At 37.0% G+C, this 23,368-nt stretch overlaps 2 protein-coding genes across 7 annotated transcripts in view; one reads left to right on the forward strand and one right to left on the reverse strand.

The window, feature by feature from the left end:
• Positions 1-8,898, reverse strand: part of LOC127841355 (protein EFR3 homolog B-like) — a 41,046-nt gene extending 32,148 nt beyond the window's left edge. For all 5 annotated transcript variants that reach the window (XM_052370161.1, XM_052370160.1, XM_052370159.1 and 2 more), the window contains exons 1-7: positions 8,812-8,898; positions 4,729-4,805; positions 4,108-4,235; positions 3,355-3,505; positions 2,704-2,825; positions 1,868-2,005; positions 911-1,042 (exon numbers count right to left, since the gene is read on the reverse strand). In XM_052370161.1, coding sequence (XP_052226121.1) covers positions 911-1,042; positions 1,868-2,005; positions 2,704-2,825; positions 3,355-3,505; positions 4,108-4,235; positions 4,729-4,805; positions 8,812-8,815 — 752 coding nt within the window. In that variant the 5' untranslated portion in view covers positions 8,816-8,898. The remainder of the gene's footprint in view (positions 1-910; positions 1,043-1,867; positions 2,006-2,703; positions 2,826-3,354; positions 3,506-4,107; positions 4,236-4,728; positions 4,806-8,811) is intronic.
• A 143-nt stretch (positions 8,899-9,041) lies between these two features.
• The window catches only part of LOC127841356 (coiled-coil domain-containing protein 130 homolog), a 33,702-nt gene continuing 19,375 nt past the window's right edge, over positions 9,042-23,368 (forward strand). The window contains exons 1-6 of one of the 2 annotated variants that reach the window (XM_052370162.1): positions 9,042-9,132; positions 10,350-10,483; positions 12,692-12,866; positions 15,478-15,562; positions 17,699-17,871; positions 22,654-22,792. In XM_052370162.1, the coding sequence (XP_052226122.1) occupies positions 9,130-9,132; positions 10,350-10,483; positions 12,692-12,866; positions 15,478-15,562; positions 17,699-17,871; positions 22,654-22,792 (709 nt within the window). In that variant the 5' untranslated portion in view covers positions 9,042-9,129. The remainder of the gene's footprint in view (positions 9,133-10,349; positions 10,484-12,691; positions 12,867-15,477; positions 15,563-17,698; positions 17,872-22,653; positions 22,793-23,368) is intronic. The other variant, XM_052370163.1, reaches the window with a different exon arrangement.

A 23,368-nucleotide genomic window follows, 5' to 3' on the forward strand; every position in this document is an offset into this window, starting at 1 on the left:
AGTGTCATCCCACAGTCCGTTTACGCTAATCAAGGACGACACCCTCCGCCTTAACTGTATTTTTGCTAAGATGAAATTTTCTTTTATACCTGATGATAAAATATGACATTTCTGCAGTGTAATAACAGCAGTGAAAATAGACAAATTGTTATTTTCACCGGTGGAAATAACAAATTTTCTGAACTACTTTGTCTATTTTTAGATTATCATTTCAAAATAATCATACGTTTCTTATGATCACGAGTGAATTAAAATCGGTATTCCACCGAATCCAACAAATTTCTTTTTTATTGTTTATTTACATTGTAAAAGAGTTTAAATGGAGAATTTCGCTGGAATAATGACCTTATTTTGTGTATTGAAATGTTTTGAGACACGCCACGGGAGAAAGGGTAACTTTTTAGCGAAAGGGAAACAGCTATAATTATTTTCTTGAAAAAGGGGCATAAAACAAACAGAAAATTTGTTCATCACAGTGTAAGATCGTTTGTTAATTCACTCGTGATCATAGAAGAATAATATTTTCACTCGTGGTGCAACTCGTGGCTGCACCACTCGTGAAAATATATTTTCTATGCTCACTCGTGAAATAATAAATGTTCTTACACTGCCATGAACAAATATCCTATATTTCTTTAAAGAAAAAATATGCTAAATATATGCATGATAAGCAGATGCAGAGAGAGTAATTTTCTCCTCATAACATTTCTTAAGTTTAATTTTAAATATATATACTAAAAAAAAGCCTCATAATTTTGAAACAATTTAGCTTCTATAAAAGATATAACAACTAACTTAACAAGTAATGTAAACATGAAGGTCCCTTTTATTAAAACACTTACACAAGTATGGGCCTCATGACAGGTTTGAGATTGCCATTGGAGGCTCTACAGGTGAGGTCAACACTTACACAAGTATGGGCCTCAGGACAGGTTTGAGATTCCCGTAGGAGGCTCGACATATGAGGTCCCGTAGGACGGTCTCAGCAACCTGGGCTGGGTGCTCATCATCCTTGGTGCTCTCTATATCCACGGGTACAAACCTGCAGCAGCAAACACATTGTACTTTCCTGTGCATTTTCTTTGTGTTTAAAAAAAAGAGGAAAAGATATAATTTGGTTCCCTTATAGCATGTGTGCATAGCATTCTATTTTGTTAATGAAAAGTAACCTCCATGCAGTGATATAATAAGTTCCGAGCAAAGCTCTATAATATCACTGCAGCAATTACCTACAATGTATTATTGATATTTTATACGATATAAATCTGTGTTTTTTATTTCACTACATGTATATATATTTTTGACAACAAACCATATATTAAGAGTTTAATTATGCAGAAAACAATAGATAAAATAAGAAAATATACAAATTATAAATCCTCCCTGATCTGGAAGTATTCTAATGGTAGATGAAGTGTCTACCACCAACCAAAGGGGGGGTAACAGTGCCAAAAGTTTAGCTAAACTCGGATCATATGCCTAAACTGGAAGGAACCCATCACTTGCGTCTCATTGATTTTAAAGCCATACAATTTTGAAAATTAAATGATGTGTTTTGTACACACTCATAAGCCGACCTTGGTTTTTCTAAACAAAATTACAGTTGCCTAGCTATAAATGAAAAGTTAAGATTTGTTAAATTTTTATATCTTCTATAGGGACCATTTGAGATGAAAAAATTCTCTGAAAGCATGGGATTTCAATGTAAAATACAAAAGTCAGCTATATTTACAGGTTGAAATAAACAAAAGATCCAAGGTACTTATCAAACTCCATTCTGCATAAAAAATAAATAAAAAATCAGTTTTACTGTAACAAAATGCAGATAATAATAACTGTTAATGTAACAGATCCAAGCCACACCTACCCAGGATCGTGCATGTTGTAGAGTAATGAAGGTACAATCTTGTCCATGTGTATGGGGTCCCAGATGTTCACCTGCAGCTCGTCAGACACCGTCTTCCTAACAACCCCTTGCAGACCCTTCACACCTGAGAGGCGAATCCTGGCAACATGTTTGTGATGACTGTTACACGTGTGATAACAGACTTATACCATAATTTACTAGATTTTGGGGAATAACAAACTACTCAGATACAGAGCATATTCTTCCAGTTGCTAAATTAACCCTTTCCCACTCAGAAGAAAAGTGAAAATGGCTTTTGCAATCAGCATAAAACAAGACCAGCCTGCGAGTAACTCGAAAAATTAGTCTAAATGTTGTCTGTTTTTTCAAACTTGGTGGGAATAACATCTTTTGAGGTTCCTTGACGAATCTTCTCCAAAGACAGATGATTTACAAGACAATGTTTGACACAGTCTGACAGATGTCATTATCTACACACAGTTACACTTTGAAGTTGAAACATTTAAACTTCAGCAAACAATTATAAAAGAGAGCTAATATAAAGGCATGTGTTTCAATAATTCTAAAAAAATTATGTAAAGAATAATTTTCACAATAAAAATGTTGAAAGATGAATATTTGTCTTTTTAATTAAATCTCTTTCAATGATATAAGGTGGCTGAAATTATCTGAATTAACATGCTTTCTAACTGTCTTAATCAAATAAGATGATAATACTTACTTACAAACAGATTTAATCAAATACTTAACATAACACATTGGCGCCATAAGTATTACCAGCAAAATCGGCATGACAATTTTGCATTTTGCAAACTAAACCAGTCCATATGTCTCACCTAGATCTCTGCTTGTCATTGTTGGTGCCACCATGACACATGACACTGAACTTGGACACAAAGAAGTCATAGCGACGATGGTATGATGGAGTGTCCTCCTCAATATTGGCAAACTTGACAAACTGTGAATTAAAAAAATATTGTTAAATAAATTCACACAAAAAACAACAACATAAAAATATGCATCTTAGATTCTTTATTAACATCGACTTATTTTAATTATTGATCTAAATTGCTTTTACAGTTTTTAATTAATAACATTTCAAGATGTGGTCATTACCAAGTACCTTATTTCAGTGTGTTAGCAGAAAGTGCAAGGCACCTTATGTCCTGTTTGAGGTCATGAATTAGCTTGAGCTGGTGAATTGGGCATTATTTGAGCTGTTCATGGAAGTCTGGCTTAATGAGTGTGGGTAAAATCTCATCACAGATTAGCCTATGCAGTCAGAACAGCCTAATCTGGGACGACATTTCGGCCTAGACTGGATTTTCTCTAAGAAAAGACTTCTTTTAAACCAAAAATACCATAGAAGCAGCAAGCATTGACCACACTTTATGAACATGCATAAAGACTAGTTTTCCCAAAAAGCGGCTCATTTTGACACTTAAATGGGCTTTGAATACATGTGCAACCACCTATTTATTGCATACCGAGGCTGTAGCCAGGACCTGCAGTTCCAGCTCATCACACTCCAGCAGTTTCTGGACCATCTTGAGAAAGCTCTCCACAAACAGGTTGAGGCTGTAGTCATGGCAGGACACCAGTAGCTGATCCAGCGCATCCATGGCAATCTTAACCAGCCTGGGGAGAAAAAAGATTATATGGGCCTCACTCTTGAAAAGTGGGGCATAGTGCATGTGCATAAAGTGTCGTTTATAGTATTTTTTGTTTAAAGGAGGTTTCTTCTTGGCAAAAATCCAGCGGAGAGTTTTATTAGCCTTGTGCAGATCAATCAGGGACAACACTTCAAGCACATTCATTAAGCTCCATTTTCTTAGAAAAAGTCTCACATATGTATTGATTATATAATTAGTTCAAGAGTTTTTCCTCACTACTGTCAGTTTATGAAAGGGAACCAGTGCCTGTCACATTCAATGGGAGCAAACCCAATTGTGGAATACAACTTTATAAATACATGTAAATAACATAAAATAAAAACAGAAAAAAAACACACAGTCTAACCATCTTATGTCTAATGGTAAATAAATATTGCCGTAAAATTGTAATTAAAAAAAAGGATACATCAGACAAAACTTTCCTTGAGAAAGTTGCTAGAATCATAATTTTTAAGGAGACAAAAAACTTGAACGGGGTATGTTAAAGATTCAAAGATTGGCTGACGAGTGATAAAACTACTATTCAACTATCTATCAACTCATTGTCTTACATACAATACTACTCACGTGTATCTCTTTCTTGCCACATCTCGACTCAGCTTTGAAGCCAGATACTCGCCAATACGATCAAGTTTCTCTGGAGATGACAGCGCGTAAAATGTCAACTTGTCCATGTTGTTCTTAACAAGACCATCCTGAAAAAACAAACCCATAATAATTATTACATATAAAAAATAAGTTTCTTGACAATAAGTCCATTCAAATGTGTGTTGTCTGCCATTTTGTGAAAAATATTTATAATTTCTATGCATGCACCACCTAATAAATAAGACCGTAAAAGTGTATGAGAAAACCTTAACACTAGTTTAAAACTCACAGAGATTCTGGTTTAAAATAAGGACCCATTCCCTAATTTCTTAGCTTTAAGTGCATGTATATGATTTTCTCTCAACATGACACAATTTTATTCATTGATGTTTAAGTGGTTGCATGCATGTTTAAAACTAAAACTATCAGTATTTCCTACTTTAATCTAAGTAATAAATTTACAATTAACTACAATGCTTAAAAAGATCTAAAAAGGTCTGCATACTGTGCAACATAGGCCTTCTCTTTCAAGAGCAAAAATCTGTGTAAAAATAAAATAATTGCGAAACTTCAATTGATTCTAATAAGCTTGCATTATACCTGAGGATTAACTGGGAAGATGTCATCCACAAGCCTCTTGTAGCGAGGCTTTATAGCCTTACAACACCCCACACAACCTGAAACAGAAAAAGTTTGTATCTCAGACTGTCTGAACACTTTTCTAGCCCTGTAAGATTTGGCCACCAATTGAAGGCTGTGATGTTACCTGAGTGTACTCTTGAAATGGCACAAATTTGGTACCTGAAGGGGGGGGGTGTGTGGCAGCCCATATAGCTCAGTCGGTACAGCACTTGCCCTGTAAGGTAGGTGTCCAGGGTTCCAGGGTTACTGTTACAATCAAGGGTGGGCTGCGAAAATTTCTTTCCCTGTGAAATATGGCACTTGATGTGGGACCTTGATGTTACCTGGGTATGCTTACATGAGGCAATTGGTAAATACCTCAATTCGAGGAAAAATGCAAATTCAAGTGGGGGTGTTAAGTCACTGAGAGGTAGAGGTGTGCCAGGTGAGCTCAGGTGGAGAGCATATGTCCAGGGTTCACATGTGCTACTTTTTTTACCCTGTGACATTGTTGAATAACACACCCTAAATGCTTGAATATAAGGATGAATTCATATTTTAGTGACAAAATGATACATGTACTTGGTTACTGATGGCAAGAGTTGGAGTACCGAGTGGAGGCAAGATGAGTGCTGTCAAAAGATCAAGGGGACCTGTTAGTTAGTCCAGGACTGAAGGCACAGACTACCGGGTATACTCATAATGTCGACATGCTATGTTTGCCCTAGCCTATGATGTGTAACAATACAGGGAAGAAATGATTTCCTTAAACCAAGAAACTGGTCTATGGCAAGGTGTTCTAATACACAGGCACTTTGCATTAGTTGCTACCCCCCCCCCCCCCCCCCCCCGCACACACTGCTCCCCCTCAACCTGGCTGCTACCCCCTCCCAAAACCCTCTAGCATGTGTATGTGTACATCTAAAGTTAAATCCGTATTCTTAGACATGACAACGAAAACTGCATTAACATCGGCAAGGTTTTGACAAAATACCGACTAATTCAACTGTCAGCTTTATAACCGAAAGGGTTGCTGAGAGTTGCAATGCTGCATTGCACCATCTTTTGTCCAAAGGTGCAAATATTCAAAACCAATCAAAATGCTACGGAACACTGATACTGCAAAAACTTATCAGCGTTTACCTGTGTAAAGCTCTAAAGCAAAAACTCATTCAAATGACACCATTATAGCAAGAAATTAATGGCTTTGTATTTACTTTGTTATTCTTTTGTACGATCTATCCAGAATATTGGGAAACTGTAGTAATGTTGCCGACTAAAAGTGTAGCTGCATGTATCAGCAGTGCTCCAGCTAGGCCTAAATTGAAGGGCGCCCCGCCCTGCCCTCCCGAACCTCCGCCCTGCCCTCCCGAACCTCCGCCCTGCCCTTCCTTGGGCCCCCAAAAAAACATATGATGATAAATAAATCTCTTATTACAATACATTGCAATTAATTTATTCCTCATTGAAGACATTATATTTGAATTGTTTAATAATAATGGGAATAATATATTCTAAAAATCATTAATAACATATAAATTTACATATAAGAGGAAGCATTCCAGAAATGCCCGCGCTCTGGAAAGTGCCCTTTCGACAAAAAAGCCCCCTGCCCTTTTCAAATCCTAGCTGGAGCACTGTTTCAGTTAGGTCGCAGTAAATCAATCTTTTGAACATTGTTATCTTCAATGTAACTTAAGTTGATAACAATGTTGAACAGATGTCAACTATTTACACTGTTCCATATTTCAAAATAAAAATGTAAGCAAGAATAGTGTGTTGAAACATTGTCATGTGTTTTTTAGGTTGCATGCAAAGGATAAGGCAGGGTTCGACACTAAGGCACGTCCGACAGACATTGTCTAGTTAGATCGGTGGTCGGGCTAGTAAAACTGTGGGCTAGCTTGTCCGACTGGTCGTACATAACAAATCTATACTGATTCATATAACTATACCTAACCGAAAACCTTTTTCTCTTAATTTGTAAAATAACTCTCGTATCCGTTATTTACATCAGAACAAAACTAGCGTATATAAATAAACGCGGAGAATTCACATGATTCATCGCTATTTTTAGACGCGAAGGAGAGCTTCCCGCAGAAATTGCTTGTTTCCATTGGTCAAGTTGTCATGAATATTAATGATTTTCTGAAGTGTCTTAGAACTTTACATCATGTTTTTACGACTTCTATTGACAATCGGTATCATCAATGTAAACATTTTGGCGTAGCAGACGAGAGAATGTTATTTAAAGAATGGCTTTGTTCAAGATTGGATTTTCATCCGACAAATAAGTTAATAAAGAAGAATCCGACGGTAAAACTGACACAGATTATGCTGGAAAAAGGGCCTTGGAGCTGTGGTTGCATGGAGCACAGCAGTCAAGGAGGCCAGAATTTGATGACCTTGAATAAATGTCACCTGCTGTACAGACATCATTTATTTAACTGGTGATAAACAGTGAAATTATAACAAACAATTTATGTTGTTAAATAGTTTTATTTTATTTTTTACTCTTTGCATCAAAATGACTTTCTTGTGTTCACTAATTATTTACTGATAAATAATTGATTAAACAGTTACACGACACAATATTGTTTATTTGTTATGTCATTTATGGTCTAGTAGACATCATATTCGGGCTAGTACATTTTAAGAGGAGCTGGTCCGATGGTCTGGCTGTAAAAAAAAGTTAATGTCGAACCCTGGATAAGGTCTGTAGGCTGCCATTCAGGTAAATTAAATGTGTTTTTGAAGTTTATTAATCGCTTTCCTTAATTGGTAACGAACGACATCTGTTTACTGCGTATGATATATATGCGCAGAACTGTGATTGTGTTTATGAAGGCGTGAATATGTACTCCCAGAGCCGCCATAGCATACATTATCAAAAGCTCTGGATCTTTATATGGACTAGTTATTGTGTATAAACCAGAGCACCGCATTATGGGTGCCACGCTCGGCTGTGAAAGCTTGTCAGATTTTTTTTTTTTAGAGGTCACAGTGACCTTGACCTTTGACCTAATGACCCATAAATAGGTGTGGCGTGTAGAACTCATCAAGGTGCATCTAAATATTTAGTTTCAAAGTTGTAGGTGGAAGCACTTTGATTTTAGAGCCAATGTTAAGGTTTTAGCACGACGTCGGCGGACGACACGACGAGCTGACTATGACAATAGCTCGGGTTTTCTCCGAAAACAGCCTCGCTAAAAATTGACGATTGTGTAGGTTGTATGAGGGGGTAGTAGCTGAAATAATTCGCGTTCAGAATAAATCTGAACGCTGAAACTCCGGTCTGTAAAAACCATAACGAAAAATGAATACAATGCTATTATATCAATATGCTTAAAATTGCAAAATAACATAACCAACTCATAAAGTTTTAGTTAAGAAGTCCATTTTTACCTCAAATAGCGTCGAATTGAAGTTAAAAGGCATAATTTGTTTCAGTTAAACTTCTGCTTAAATCACAATATTACAATCACTGACCTCTCGTCATGTTATGAAATATTTAAATATCAACCAATCAGAAGAAGGCATTACAGTGTAATAGGCTGCGTTATCGATTAAAATCTACCTGCGGTATACAGCGGGCACAGTGATTGGAATGGAAAATGTGAGTAGTGTGTTGATTTAAATTGGTCAGGCGTGCAAAATTGAAAGATTCATTACATAATTCTTACGGAACATTATTGAGAAATGAATTATCTACACAGGTATGTAAATATTATTGCAATCCGTTGATACTGTCTGATATCGGGGCTTGAATGTTGCGCACCAAATTCCTTGCGCATCAATATAGACAAAGAAGGAAAACTTTCGCTATTAAAAAGATAGAGTGGACTATTGACGCCAAGAGTCTGCCAAAGCAAAAATCATCAAAGGACTCTATGGCGGCAATTTATATTGACTAGAGGGGGTAGCAGCTGGGGGGGGGGGGGGGGTGCAACTAGTGCCGAATGCATGTGTTCTAGTATTAAATAAGCCCATATCATGTTGTATTTTATTGTCTTGAAAGAAATGGCAGAAACATCAACGAGTAGTATTCATCGAAAAACTTACTCATTGTTGCTCCTACTTCATAAACAGGCAAATAATACAATTGACAAGTTTGACAGTCGAAAAACTGTGTTGTCTCCCTTTAAATGCGAATCTAATAAAGCCTATAAAAACGATTTTCCTATTTTAATAAGATATTAATATATAAAACTGACACTTTTTTATCCTCAATATTCAGATAAAAAATAACTTAACTCAAAAACAATTTGATGTGTTTCCATAATAATACGAATCCGCGGATTAACGTCAAAGAAAAAAAAACTGCTTTGACATCTATCTTTTGTTTACGATTTCCCGTAGGCTGAAAGTTTAAAGAAAAATATGGTAGGCCATTTTCTTGAACATATTCACCTTTATTATAATACTGAACGTATATCTGCTCAGTTTTACTTAATTGGTAATATTTTAATGAAAGTCATGCAATTTCGCGACTATGAGCTTCTTAATAAATTCACGTTCTACATCTACATCGTACGTCTCTGCAATCACACATCAGTATTATGCGACGGGTGGTGAAAGAACGAGAATAAAGAGTGAAAAACAGTTTAGTAAGAAGAGTTTGATAGTTAACAGACAGAAGGAAAGTAAAGCAGAGTCACCATGTATGTTTAATCCTTTTCCTTCATGCCTCTCCGGCTATGATGTCTGCCAAGAGGTTGGAACCTCAACCCGCACAGCCATGAGGGGTCATTAGGAGTTACTTTGTAGCTGGTGCTGGCAACTTATTTCGAATTTGGTTTTTGGTAGCCCCCGCCTGAAGGATACAAAGTCAGGGGCTTCAAGGACGAAGGCCGGTAGGTTGTTCAAAGTGATGATTATACTTGATGGAGTGGTAAGCCCGTGTCCGGCTTGATCCAGGGGAAAGGTATTTGGTTACTGGTATGTCCACAAGGTCCTTGGTCATCTTGTAGACCATTGTCAGTTTGGCTTTGGTTCTTTTGGACTCTAGAGTTTTCACTGTAGGTGTTCGAGAATTAATGTGATGCTACTGGTGTTGTGGTATCTGTTCATATAGCTGGCTGCTCGTCTTTGGACCATCTCCATATCATATCACAGTGGCGCAGTAATCTAGGTTTGGGCGAAGGAGGGAAAAGTATGATGCGCTTTTTACCTCCTCGTTGCCTACCCGTAAGTTCGTGCGTAGGAAACCAAGGAAACTGTCGCCTTTCTTGATTACCGGTACTTTTTGAATATGTGGCTTCCAGGCCGTGTCCTTTGTCAGCTCAACCCCAAGGTATTTTGAAGCTTCATCACATACAGGGGTGTGGCCTTTAAGGGTGTAGAATTAATTTTTTTTTTTAATCTTTAGATACAATTTGTATTTGTAATTTTGTGACCAGATAAAAAAAAGGGGCATGGAAGAGGTCAGAATGGGTAGGGTGGGACCATGGGTGATTTGCCCTTCCGTTTAGGTTCAGCTGGTTTGGAGCACTGTTCTTATGTGGCAGTAGTGTTTATTGCGTTCAAATGGAACCTAAATTATGGTCTGACAAAACATTATAAGTTAAAAAAAATCTATTATAATTATGTTTGTTTTAAAGGCTGAACGAAAGTCACAGAACAAGTATTACCCACCTGACTGGGATCCATCCAAAGGGTCGATTAACAAATATGTGGGCCAGCATCCACTGCGAGATAGGGCCAAAAAGCTGGGCCAGGGCATCCTTGTCATCAGGTAATTTATTTGTTGTTGTTTATTGCATAATAATATTGCAGATTTAAGTTTTATTTGATTATTTGTTATTATTTATTTAATGCAACAGCATATGAAAACTTGTAAGTCTAGTTAAATGGTTATTGTCATTTTAGGCATTAGAAGCATCAATCATTTTCTAAATGTTTTTATGCCCCTGGATCGATAGATCAGGGGTTTATTGTTTTTGTCCTGTCTGTCTGTCTCTGTCTGCTCTGTCTGCTCTGTCTGTCTGTCTGTGTGTCCGTCTGTCTGTCTGTCATTCATTCATTCATTCATTCATTGTGTGTGTCCCAAAACTTTAACCTTGGTTAAAGTTTTGCAATAACTTTTGCATTATTGAAGATAGCAACTTGATATTTGGCATGCATGTGTATCTCATTGAGCTGCACATTCTGAGTGGTGAAAGGTCAAGGTCGTCCTTCAAGGTCAAAGGTCAAATATATGGCTTCAAAGTGGCGCAATAGGGGGCATTGTGTTTCTGACAAACACATCTCTTGTTTGTCATTTTCTTTCCCCATTCAAAGTATTGTGACTTATTGACACATGACAGGTTGGTAAATTGAAAATTTTCCCTGCTTGTTGTCAAGATTGCAAATAATAAAAAAACAGTGTACACACCTATGCAAAATAACACTGCTGACGTAGACATAATTATATTGAAAGTATGTATTCTTTTTTGCCCCGGATCGGGGGTATATTGTTTTCGGCCTGTCTGTCTGTCTTTCTGTCATTTTATGTGTCTGTCATTTTATGTGTCTGCCAAAAACTTAACCTTGCTCATAAAATGAAAACTCTTGGGTCTATGTTCTTTAAACTTCACATGTGCATGCATCTTATTGAGATCTACAATCATACATGGTTTGATGTCACTAGGTTAAAGGTCAAGGTCACTGTGACATTTACATTCAAAATATAACATTGTTTCTCAAACAGCTGCTGTGCCGCTTTAAAGCGCAGTAGAGGGCATTGTGTTTCATAAACACAGCTCTTGTTTGACAAATAACTTTGTAAAGATTATAAAAGTAAAAAGTGTAAAAAAAAAGGGACACAATGGAATCATTTGCAATGTATCTTTTGTATTAGTTAAAGTTTGTGTCAGAATGTGCATTGCTTTTCCATATTCAACCAAAAAAAGTACCAGGTATGATGCTTTAAACAGACAGTATTGTCAAAATGTAAAAGCGGTAACCATTTTATCTGGATGAACTGGTATTTAAATCAAGTGGCTTTTTTTAACTATTTGTATGCCCCCGGAATGATTTCTGTCTGTAAGTCTGTCCATCCTGCCGTTAGATAAGATATTTATTTAAGATATTTACCTGAGTTTTCATGTTTGAGCCTACCTGCATGACTTACAGATCAAGTTTGAGTTTTGTTCTGGTCCATTGATTTTTTGCAAAGTTACGGGCCTTAGAAAGGTTTTGTAGAGTAACAGCTTTCCAGACTTTTTTCCAAAAACCTTTGCAGATATTGACTTGTGTGTGTGATTCTTTAAAATAACACTTTTGTGGGAAAAAATCAGAAACACTTTAAGATACTTGCCTTATTTTTGTATTTTTGTGTATGAGGTTACCTACCTGACTTACAGATTAAGTTAGGGTTTCCTTCTGGTACATTGATTTATCACAAAGTTACAGGCCTTGGACTAAGAAATTGTCTCTAAAAGACTAAAATAGCTGCTTTGGTGTTTTGTTTTCCATTTGAATTAAACAAAAAGATTGTGTTTATGTACTTTTATGACAAATAAATATTGCGTCACACTTGGTCTGTTCAATGTTCATATCCCAAAGATTTTCTATAATCATGATTACATTTTATAACTAAATAAGAAATTACAAAATTTTTTTTCATAATTTAATAATACTTCTAATTAATACAACAAAAAGCACATATGTTAATTGTTTAAAAAATAAAATGCAATAGTGACTTTTAAAAAACTATAGCACTCAATTTAATATAGTTACGAGTTGTGATGTCGTGGTTCTTAGTTATTCTACTGCTGCAGCTCTACTTTAGGAAGAGAGCTATTTTCACATACTTTTTTCTTTAATACCAGTAATTAAACAATAATGGTTTTGGATAGCCAGTTCAGGCTTATTGCAATGAGGTATACATATTTGGGTGACCATTGAAAGTCCCTGTTTGTTCATAACCATGCAAAACTTGAATCTGTCGTTACATCCATAGGTTTGAGATGCCCTACAACATTTGGTGCGGTGGCTGTGGAAACCACATCGGCATGGGGGTCCGTTACAACGCGGAGAAGTCCAAGACAGGCATGTACTACACAACGCCCATCTACAAGTTCCGTATGAAGTGCCATTTGTGTGACAACTACTTTGAAATACAGACAGATCCAAAGGTATCAAAAAGGTTAAGTTAAAAGGTTGTTGATTTTTTATTTGTGACAACCACTTTTAAAAACAGATGGATATTCAAAAGGTTTCGGTCATAGTTGTTGATTTATAGTTTGTCTGATTTTAGTCTCTCAACTTGAAAGGCAAATTTTCCAAATACAGTCAATCTTGTGCTTGCGACCACTTGAATTTAGCGACTTTTGTCTTATGCGACCACTTTAAATCCCGCCCGAGCATTTTTACTATATTTTCATATTGTATTAAGCGACTTTTGTCTTACGCGACCAGCGACCGCTGATTTTAGTCTATTTGGATGTCCAAATCTTGAATGAAGCGACCACTTTGAGGTAAAATTGGTTAATCTGGTGACTGTTCAGGAACAAATCAGTATTAATTGTTTATCTAAGCCGATAAAAAGAACGATTACATCTTTGTTTTGATTTCACACCAGCCATTTTCCTTTCTTTTGATGACCGGTTTTGATCGGTGTTAATGCTGACGGTACATCAATTTTTGGTGTTGAATAATACAGTGAGGTATTGCCATTAGTCTACGGGTTAAAGAGTTTACTATCTGGGACGTTAAGTGACAAATGTGATCGCTGATTTTATTGCAGAGACAATGCGCCGGCACGACAAACATTTTCACAGTGTTCTTGTGAGGTGTAAAAAATATACTATTAATCTGTAACATGTGTCGACATCCGTTCATTAAAAAATTGTACTTGTTATTATGCTAATTAGTTTGTGTTAGCAAATTTTAGTTTTCAATCGACGTGTTTTATTTATTTCCCTATGTACCATACTCGAGTCAGATTTCCATAAGTTTACATGCAGAAATTAAAATGTCAAAACGGAAAGTGTTAACGTTAAAGGAGAAAATTTGGGTATTGGAAGTGTCTAAGAGTAAAAGTGCACGTAAATTAAATGGCGAATGAGTTTGGAGTCGGAAAAACCCAAATGCTCCGTGCAAGCCATTTACATTGTATTTAGAATTAGAGAAAACAAATAAAACTAATTTTAAGTTAAACATTGTTTTATTCATTTTATTTATATTTAGATTCATTTGATTACAAAAGCTGAAATCAATGTGTCAAAAGGAGATAATCATACATCTGGATTTAAAATCAAAGGTCCGCATTCATCCCAAATGGCCTTTTTATGCTCCCCGAAAATTTTGGGGGAGCATATAGTTGCCAGTTTGAAGTTCCGTACTTCCTTCCTTCCGTCACACTTTTGTTACAGTTTCTCATAGCTCCTTCAATATTTTACCGATCTCTGACATATTTGGCATGTAGGTACCTTGCATGGACCTCTACCTTTTGATGAGGTTTGAGGTCAATGGGGTCAAGGTCAAGGTCACCAAGGCTAATAATAGTTTTTTCCGTCACATTTTGTTACAGTTTCTCATAGCTCCTTCAATATTTTACCGATCTCTTACATATTTGGCATGTAGGTACCTTGCATGGACCTTTACCTTTTGATGAGGTTTGAGGTCACTGGGGTGAAGGTCACCAAGGCTAATGATAGAGTTTTCTGTCAAAATTTTGTTACAGTTTCTCATAGCTCCTTCAATATTTTTCTGATCTCTTATATATTTGGCATGTACTTACCTTTCATGGACCTCTATCTTTTGATGAGGTTTATGGTCACTGGGGTCAAGGTCAAGGTCATTGAGGCTAATAATAGATTTTTCCGTCACAATTTTGTTACAGTTTCTCATAGCGCCTTTAATATTTTACCGTTCTCTTACATATTTGGCATGTAGGTACCATTCATGGATCTCTACCTTTTGATGAGGTTTGAGGTCACTGGGGTCAAGGTCACAGACGCTAAACATGTATTTTCCCGTCACAGTTTTGCTACAGTTTCTCATAGCTCCTTCAATATTTTACCGATCTCTTACATATTTGGCATGTAGGTACCTTGCATGGACCTCTACCTTTTGATGAGGTTTGAGGTCAAGGTCACCGAGGCTAATAATGGATTTTTATTAGGTGGTTATTAACACATAGATTGACAAAGCGCATCATCGGGGAGCATCCATCAGTTTCACTGATATTCTTGTTTTATTTAAAGACCATTTTATTAGGAGACCACTTTTGGTTACTCCCTTTAGTGGTCTCTAAATACAAGATTGACTACTTGTTGATTTATAGTTTGTTTGATTTTAGTCTTTCAACTTCAAAGGCAAATTTTCCAAATATAGTCCAACAGCTTTGCTTGTTTAAGATGTTTCAAATGTTTGAAAGTTTGCTAGAGTCATCTTTTGCAGATATTGAAATAAAATAAAAATCCAGTACTAGTGTTAATTTTTATTTGGCCTTAATTAATCCGACTATTTCATAGTTTGGTAACCTCGCAAGTATGCCATAAAAGACAACTTTGAGCAAAAGTGAGAAAACATTTGAAAATGAGAAATATCTTCGTATACATTAATAAGTTTGTTTGAAAATTCATTTCATATAATAAAACATCAGATGGATATAAGCAAGTTGTTTTTACAGTAACTTCAAAAAATTTCAAAACTTTAACACCCATTATTATAAAATGTAGTCAGCAAAGCAAAACATCATATTTATGTATAACTACTGACATAATCTTTGTTCTTTTTCAGAACCATGATTATGTTATTCTTGAGGGTGCTAGAAGAAAGGAGCAAAGGTGGGACCCAAAAGAAAATGGACAAATTGAAACCGAAGGTATATACATAGTAGCAGAAGCTTAAAAAATGACGTTCACCCAAAACAAGCAGTAAACTGGATCATACCATTTATAAAAAAGATGTAAAGATGTTGAATCTCCATGGTCTGGTCAGGAACTACCTTGTGGGCTAACAAGACCACAAAATCTTATGTGACTTTAAAGCGGATAGGGTAGCTCTTGACCAGACTTCATTACTGCGCAGGCTGTTTTAGAGCAATGCTGGTATCTACAACATAGTACTTAAGTAGTCAATATATTCTTTGTTTGTTAGTATATCATTTCATTTGAAAATACAAAGCACATTTAATTAACAAATAAAAAGGATGAAAAGAGTCATAAAAATAAGCAATATGATTAGTAAACATAACTAAAAGTTTCATATTTATGCCCCCTTTCAAAGAAGAGGGGATATATTGTTTTGCACATGTCGGTCTGTCCGTCAGTCAGTCCGTCCACTAGATGGTTTCCGGATGATAACTCAAGAACGCTTAGGCCTAGGATCAGCAAACTTCACAGGTACATTGATCATGACTGGCAGATGACCCCTATTGATTTCAGGTCACTAGGTCAAAGGTCAAGGTCACAGTGACTCGAAATAGTAAAATGGTTTCCGGATGATAACTCAAGAATGCTTAGGCCTAGGATAATGAAACTTCATAGGTTCATTGATCATGACTGGCAGATGACCCCTATTGATTTTCAGGTCACTAGATCAAAGGTCAAGGTCACAGTAACTCGAAATAGTAAAATGGTTTCCGGATGATAACTCAAGAATGCTTACGCCTACTAGAATCATGAAACTTCATAGGTACATTGATCATGACTGGCAAATAACCCGTATTGATTTTCAGGTCACTAGGTCAAATGTCAAGGTAACAGTGACTCGAAACAGTAAAATGGTTTCCGGATAATAACTCAAGAATGCTTACGCCTAGGATCATGAAACTTAATAGGTACATTGATCATGACTGGAAGATGACCCCTATTGATTTTCAGGTCACTAGGTCAAAGGTCAAGGTCACAGTGACTGGAAACAGTAAAATGGTTTCCGGATGATAACTCAAGAATGCTTACGCCTAGGATCATGAAACTTCATAGGAACATTGATCATGACTGGCAGATGACCCATATTGATTTTCAGGTCACTAGGTCAAAGGTCAAGGTCACAGTAACTTGAAACAGTAAAATGGTTTCAGGATAATTACTCAAGAATGCTTACGCCTAGGATCATGAAACTACATAGGTATATTGATAATGACTGGCAGATGACCCCTATTGATTTTCAGGTCACTAGGTCAAAGGTCAAGGTCACAGTGACTCAAAATAGTAAAATGGTTTCAGGATGACAACTCAAGAATGCTTACGCTTAGGATCATGAAACTTCATAGGTACATTGATCATGACTGGCAGATGACCCCTATTGATTTTCATGTCACTAGGTCAAAGGTCAAGGTCACAGTGACTCGAAACAGTAAAATGGTTTCCAGATGATAACTTAAGAATGCTTACGTCTAGGATCATGAAACTTCATATGAACATTGATCATGACTGGCAGATGACCCATATTGATTTTCAGGTCACTAGGTCAAAGGTGAAGGTCTCAGTAACTCGAAACTGTAAAATAGTTTCAGGATGATAACTTAAGAATGCTTACGCCTAGGATCATAAAACTTCATAGGTATATTAATAATGACTGGCAGATGACCGCTATTGATTTTCAGGTCACTAGGTCAAAGGTCAAGGTCACAGTGACTCGAAATAGTAAAATGGTTTCCGGATGATAACTCATGAATGCTTACGCCTAGGATCATGAAACTTCATAGGTACATTGATCATGACTGGCAAATGACCCCTATTAATTTTCAGGTCACTAGGTCAAGGTCACAGTGACAAAAAACGTATTCACACAATGGCTGCCACTACAACTGACAGCCCATATTGGGGCATGCATGTTTTAGAAACAGCCCTTGTATCTTTTATATTGCACATCAATTTGGCGTTTATAATATCACTTATCACACATCTTTTGATCTCCAGTAATATTATGAGCAATCTAGCATGCTAGTCCAAATTACAATAATGAAATACATGTCGATTTGATATTTGATTGATATTTGAATGATTGCTTTTAGACAAAGGTATCATCAAGAAGATGGCAACAGACGCCATGTTCAAGCTGGAGCACGGTTCAGATGATGTCAAGAAGGGTCAGAGGTCAGCGGCCACAATGTCCAGCCTGGAGCAAAAGAGGGACGAGTGGAGAGATGATTACTTGCTGAATAAACTAGCCAGGCAGAAGTTTAGGGTATGGATCAGGGATGATTACTTGCTGAATAAACTAGCCAGGCAGAAGTTTAGGGTATGGATCAGGGATGATTACTTGCTGAATAAACTAGCTAGGCAGAAGTTTAAGGTATGGATCAGGGATGATAACTTTCTAAATAAACTAGCTAGGCAGAAGTTTAAGGTATGGATCAGGGATTATTACTTGCTAAATAAACTAGCGAGGCAAAAGTTAAGGGTATGGATCAGGGATGATTACTTGCTAAATAAACTAGCCAGGCAGAAGTTTAGGGTATGGATCAGGGATGATTACTTGCTAAATATACTAGCCAGGCAGAAGTTTAGGGTATGGATCAGGGATGATAACTTGCTGAATAAACTAGCTAGGCAGAAGTTTAGGGTATGGATCAGGGATGATTACTTGCTGAATAAAGACTAGCCAGGCAGAAGTGTTGGGTACGGATCAGGGATGATTACTTGCTGTATAAACTAGCCAGGCAGAAGTTTAGGGTATGGATCAGGGATGTCCAGCCTGGAGCAAAAGAGGGACGAGTGGAGAGATGATTACTTGCTGAATAAACTAGCCAGGCAGAAGTTTAGGGTATGGATCAGGGATGATTACTTGCTGAATAAACTAGCCAGGCAGAAGTTAATGGTATGGATCAGGGATGATTACTTGCTGAATAAACTAGCCAGGCAGAAGTTTAGGGTATGGATCAGGGATGATTACTTGCTGAATAAACTAGCCAGGCAGAAGTTTAGGGTATGGATCAGGAATGATTACTTGCTGAATAAACTAGCCAGGCAGAAGTTAAGGGCATGGATCAGGGATGATTACTTGCTGAACTAGAAATGGCGCGGCAGAGGCCGACGCGTATCCCCACGCCGAATGTTTGACCTAGGTGTGCCCCAGGGTTGGTAATGGGGCCATGCATAGCTGAGATTGACCGTATTGTCATAAGAGAAGTTCATCATCAATTAGAAGTGAATTGGTGTAGAAATGAAGAAGTTATAGTAAAAGGCAATTTTGGGTGGGTGTGACATATGTGGGCAGGGCGCCCCAGGGTTGGTAATTGTGCCATGCATAGTTGAGATTGACCGTATTGTCATAAGAGAAGTTCAGTATCAATTTGAAGTGAATCGGTGTAGAAATGAAGAAATTATAGTAAAAGGCAATTTTGGGCGGGTGTGGTCTATGTGGGCGGGGCCCCAGGGTTGGTAATGGGGCCATGCATAGTTGAGATTGACCGTATTGTCATAAGAGAGGTTCAGTATCAATTTGAAGTGAATCGGTGTAGAAATGAAGAAATTATAGTAAAAGGCAATTTTGGGTGGGTGTGGTCTATGTGGGCGGGGCGCCCCAGGGTTGGTAATGGGGCCATGCATAGTTGAGATTGACTGTATTGTCATAAGAGAAGTTCAATATCAATTTGAAGTGAATCGGTGTAGAAATGAAGAAATTATAGTAAAGGCAATTTTGGGTGGGTGTGGTCTATGTGGGCGGGGCCCCAGGGTTGGTTATGGGGCCATGCATAGTTGAGATTGACCCTAATGTCATAAGGGAAGTTCAGTATCAATTTGAAGTGAATCCGTGTAGAAATAAAAAAGTTAAAGTAAATGGAATTTTTTGGTGGGTGTGGCCTATGTGGGCGGGCGCCCCAGGGTTGGGATTGGGGCCATGCATAGTTGAGATTGACCCTAATGTCATAACAAAAGTTCAGTATCAATTTGAAGTGAATCCGTGTAGAAATGAAAAAATTATAGTAAATGGAAATTTTTGGTGGGTGTGGCCTATGTGGGCGGGGCGCCCCAGGGTTGGGAATGGGGCCATGCATGGTTGAGATTGACCGTATTGTCATAAGAGAGGTCCAGTATCAATTTGAAGTGAATCGGTGTAGAAATAAAGAAGTAAATGTAAAATAACCTAAAAAAATGAGTGATAATTTGTGACGCGGCCCCACCCCAACCGCTATAACTTTTGACCCAGGGGTCAGATCAAAATTCCAAATAGTGCAGGGTCGCACATATGCTCATAGCTACCATGTGTGTAAGTTTCAAGGTTCTAGTGCTTTTAGTGTAGGAGGAGATAGTGGCCAGGACGGACGGACGGACGGACAGACGGACGGACGGCGGAGATAACCACAATATCCCCACCTTTTTTTCAAAAAGCGTGGGGATAATAAACTTGCCAGGCAGAAGTTTTGGGTATGGATCAGGGGCATTCCATACATATTTTGAAAATCAATGTTGATGATGAGCAGAAGTATTTATACAAATTGATATTTTTTCTCAACTGATCACATTAATTTTCCTTTTCCGATGTAATAGGAGGGGACTTAATGTTTATAGGTCTGTCTGTTTATTTTTCTGTCCATTTTAATCCAGATCCTGTGATAACTCAAAGAATACTTTATCTTGGTTGATGAATATTTATATGTGATTAGAGGGCATTATAGGTGAGTCAAAAAGTGTGCTTGTTTTTGTATTAAAAAATATTGAAAACTAGAATCTGGAAGGACAGTAACTCAAAGAGTATGAAAGCTAGGTTGATGAAACATTGAATGTGGATAGAGAGGGAAATATTCACATTATTTCATTTTGTCAGACAAAAACTAAGGTTGATATGGCTACAGCTGCTACAGATACATAAACTATTGAAAACTTAAACCTTGGTCCAGTGATACTAAAAAGTATGAAAGCAAAGTTGATGAGACTTAGTATGTGGACAGAGGGCCTTGGGAATTCTTTTCTGTCAGTCTGTTGATCTGTCTGTCAGTTGGTCTATCTGACCAAAATAACTGGATCCTCAGAAAGAACTTATGGTAGCGCACCCGTAATGGGCACCTATCCAAATATAATCTAATCTATTATTTTCTTAATCAGCATCATTTCACTGAACTACATGCAAATTTTAGGTAGGCTTTCCATGCTTTAAAAAAAAATATACTAATTTTTTAAAACCCCCCACACTCACCTTTTGTCCAGTTTATGTGCACCCCTGGGGTATATGAAAGTTCCATAATTCATCAAGATTTCCAAATATAGGCATGCAGTTGGTGTGTACAGATGCAGAAAAGGTGTTTTAAGTTTAAACAAGATGAAAAAAGTTTTCTTTTACAGACATTTATTTTTTATAACTTGTTATCTATGGAAGAGCGCCATGAAATGTAATTGGTTTCAGGCAAGTAGAAATTGGGTTGGTTGAAAACAAAGTGTCATAAAATTCAAAATAGTATCATTTAAGTTATATTTTGAACTAAGTTTTTATAGATACACTATATACAGCAAAAATACCAAAAAATAGACAGATTGACTGTTTACTGTTTGAAATAAAAATGCAACATGCATGGTTCGTATTTTCAGCAGTAAATCACCCAATTTAGCCATAACGTTTTAATTTTAAAAATTGAAGAATGTGCATAAAAATTGCAACATATTTAACAATAAACATAGCTTATATATCCAATATTAAATCAAATTACGTTAGAAAAGAAATAAAACGCGTTGCAAAAATGTATACCTCGTCGGCAGGATTCGAACCTGCGCGGGAATATCCCAAAAGATTTCTAGTCTGTCGCCTTAACCACTAGGCTACGGCACCTAATATTAGGCTCTTCAACCTTCGAAGAAATCACGGGAAATCATTAGGGGTGCGCTACCTTAATATTGGTTGAAAAACTCAGTACATAGATTGAGGATTTTATTGGATATGCATGTTATTTCAGAGGTTGTCTTTTTCAGTCAAAAATTGTTGTTCATATGATTACAGAAATGAGTGAAAACTAAAATCTTTATCCTGGGATTGCAAAAGAAGTACTCAAGCTAGGTTGATAAAATTCTGTGTGCAGATTTAAGGCTATAAAGTGAATATGTAAATTATTCATGTTTTTGTTTTTGGTATCAGACAAGAACTTTGGTCACTATGGTTAGAGAGATAATTGAAACTAAAATGCATCCATACATTGGTTAAAAAGTACAGAAAATAGGTAAATGACACTTATGGAGGTCCTCTTATTGTGTGGCCATGCATGGTTATGTTCCATCTGGCAAAGTCTTGGATTTATGAATGGTTGTTGCTTATGACCAATCAATTCACACCTCCCTTTGCTTACCAATGACCTGAGGTCACAAAACTTACTGGCCAGATTAACTGGAGGTCAGTTTTGACAAGGTACCAGTTATTGAATTTGATTGCTCTTGCCTTAGCTATGTTTCAACATTACTTAGTTTGAAACATGCTTTGAGGAAATGGGGTTTATTGCATGTGTATAAAGTGTTATCCATGTCTCTACAGGCTAATCAGGGACAAAACAATCTGCTTGTATTGTATTTTTATACCCCCACTAAACGAAGTTTAGGGGGTATATAGGTGTGAGCTTGTCTGTCGGTCGGTCCGTGTCCGCTCTCTAATTTAAGTAGTTTTCATCCGATCTTCACCAAACTTGGTCAGAAGTTGTATCTAGATGATGTCTAGGCCAAGTTGGAACATGGGCCTTGCCGGGTCAAAAACTAGGTCACGGGGTCACTTAGTGCGTTTTAAACATTCAGCATGTTGTCCGCTCTCTAATTCAAGTAGTTTTCATCAGAGCTTCACCAAACTTGGTTAGAAGTTGTATCTAGATGATGTCTAGTTTTGTTGAAAGGAAGACTGTTCTAGACGAAAATCCAGTTAAGGCCTAGATTGTTGTCCCTGATTGGACTGTGCAGACAGCAGAGGCTAATCTGGGACCACACTTGTTCACGCATGCATTAAAACCCTTATAACCGAGAGAGGCTCATTTGTTTTTACATTTCTGTTATTCAGGAAGAAAAAAAGGCCCACAAGTCAGAGCAAGACGTCGATGCAGCACTGCTGGCAAAGTCGTCTCTAGAAATTCCACTACAGAAAGAGACTGCAGACGATGTGAAACTGGCATCTCTGATCAAATATAGGGCAATAGAATGTAGGTTTAAAATTAATTAATTCTTAGTTTAAACTGATTTTGAACACAAAGTTATTATGAAAAATCCAAGCAAGCAGCAGTGGTACAGACATAACCTATTTTGTAGCTTTGTCCAACTTGAATGGATTTTCAAATTACATGTACTTTGAAAAGTGTCATGATCACAATTCAAGGTCATGAATTATCAATTTACTTATGTACATTGCCGTTGTTTAGGACGTATCTTTGTCAGCCATGAATGGATACTAAAATATCTAAAAAAAATATTGTGATGGGCATGAGGGTAAGAGTTTCTTCCACAATACGAAATTAGTCTCCAGCCTTTTGTCTAAGACATAATGTTGTCCAACACAACATCATATTAAAAAAAAATCTCTAATTATTAGCAAAGTTAGTCACTGGATTTACATATCCCAGCTCAAGCCCTCCTATCTGCCTGTTTGCTTGGATGTTGCAATTATGAGGCTGTTTTTCAAACTTGTGTATTTAAGTTAAACAAGAATTTTACACATTTTATAAACTTTTTATCGAATCAACATATATGGGGTTAAGAACCTTAATCACATATATGATCTT

The sequence above is a fragment of the Dreissena polymorpha genome, chromosome 8, assembly GCF_020536995.1.
Source record: "Dreissena polymorpha isolate Duluth1 chromosome 8, UMN_Dpol_1.0, whole genome shotgun sequence".
Classification (NCBI taxonomy): domain Eukaryota; kingdom Metazoa; phylum Mollusca; class Bivalvia; order Myida; family Dreissenidae; genus Dreissena; species Dreissena polymorpha.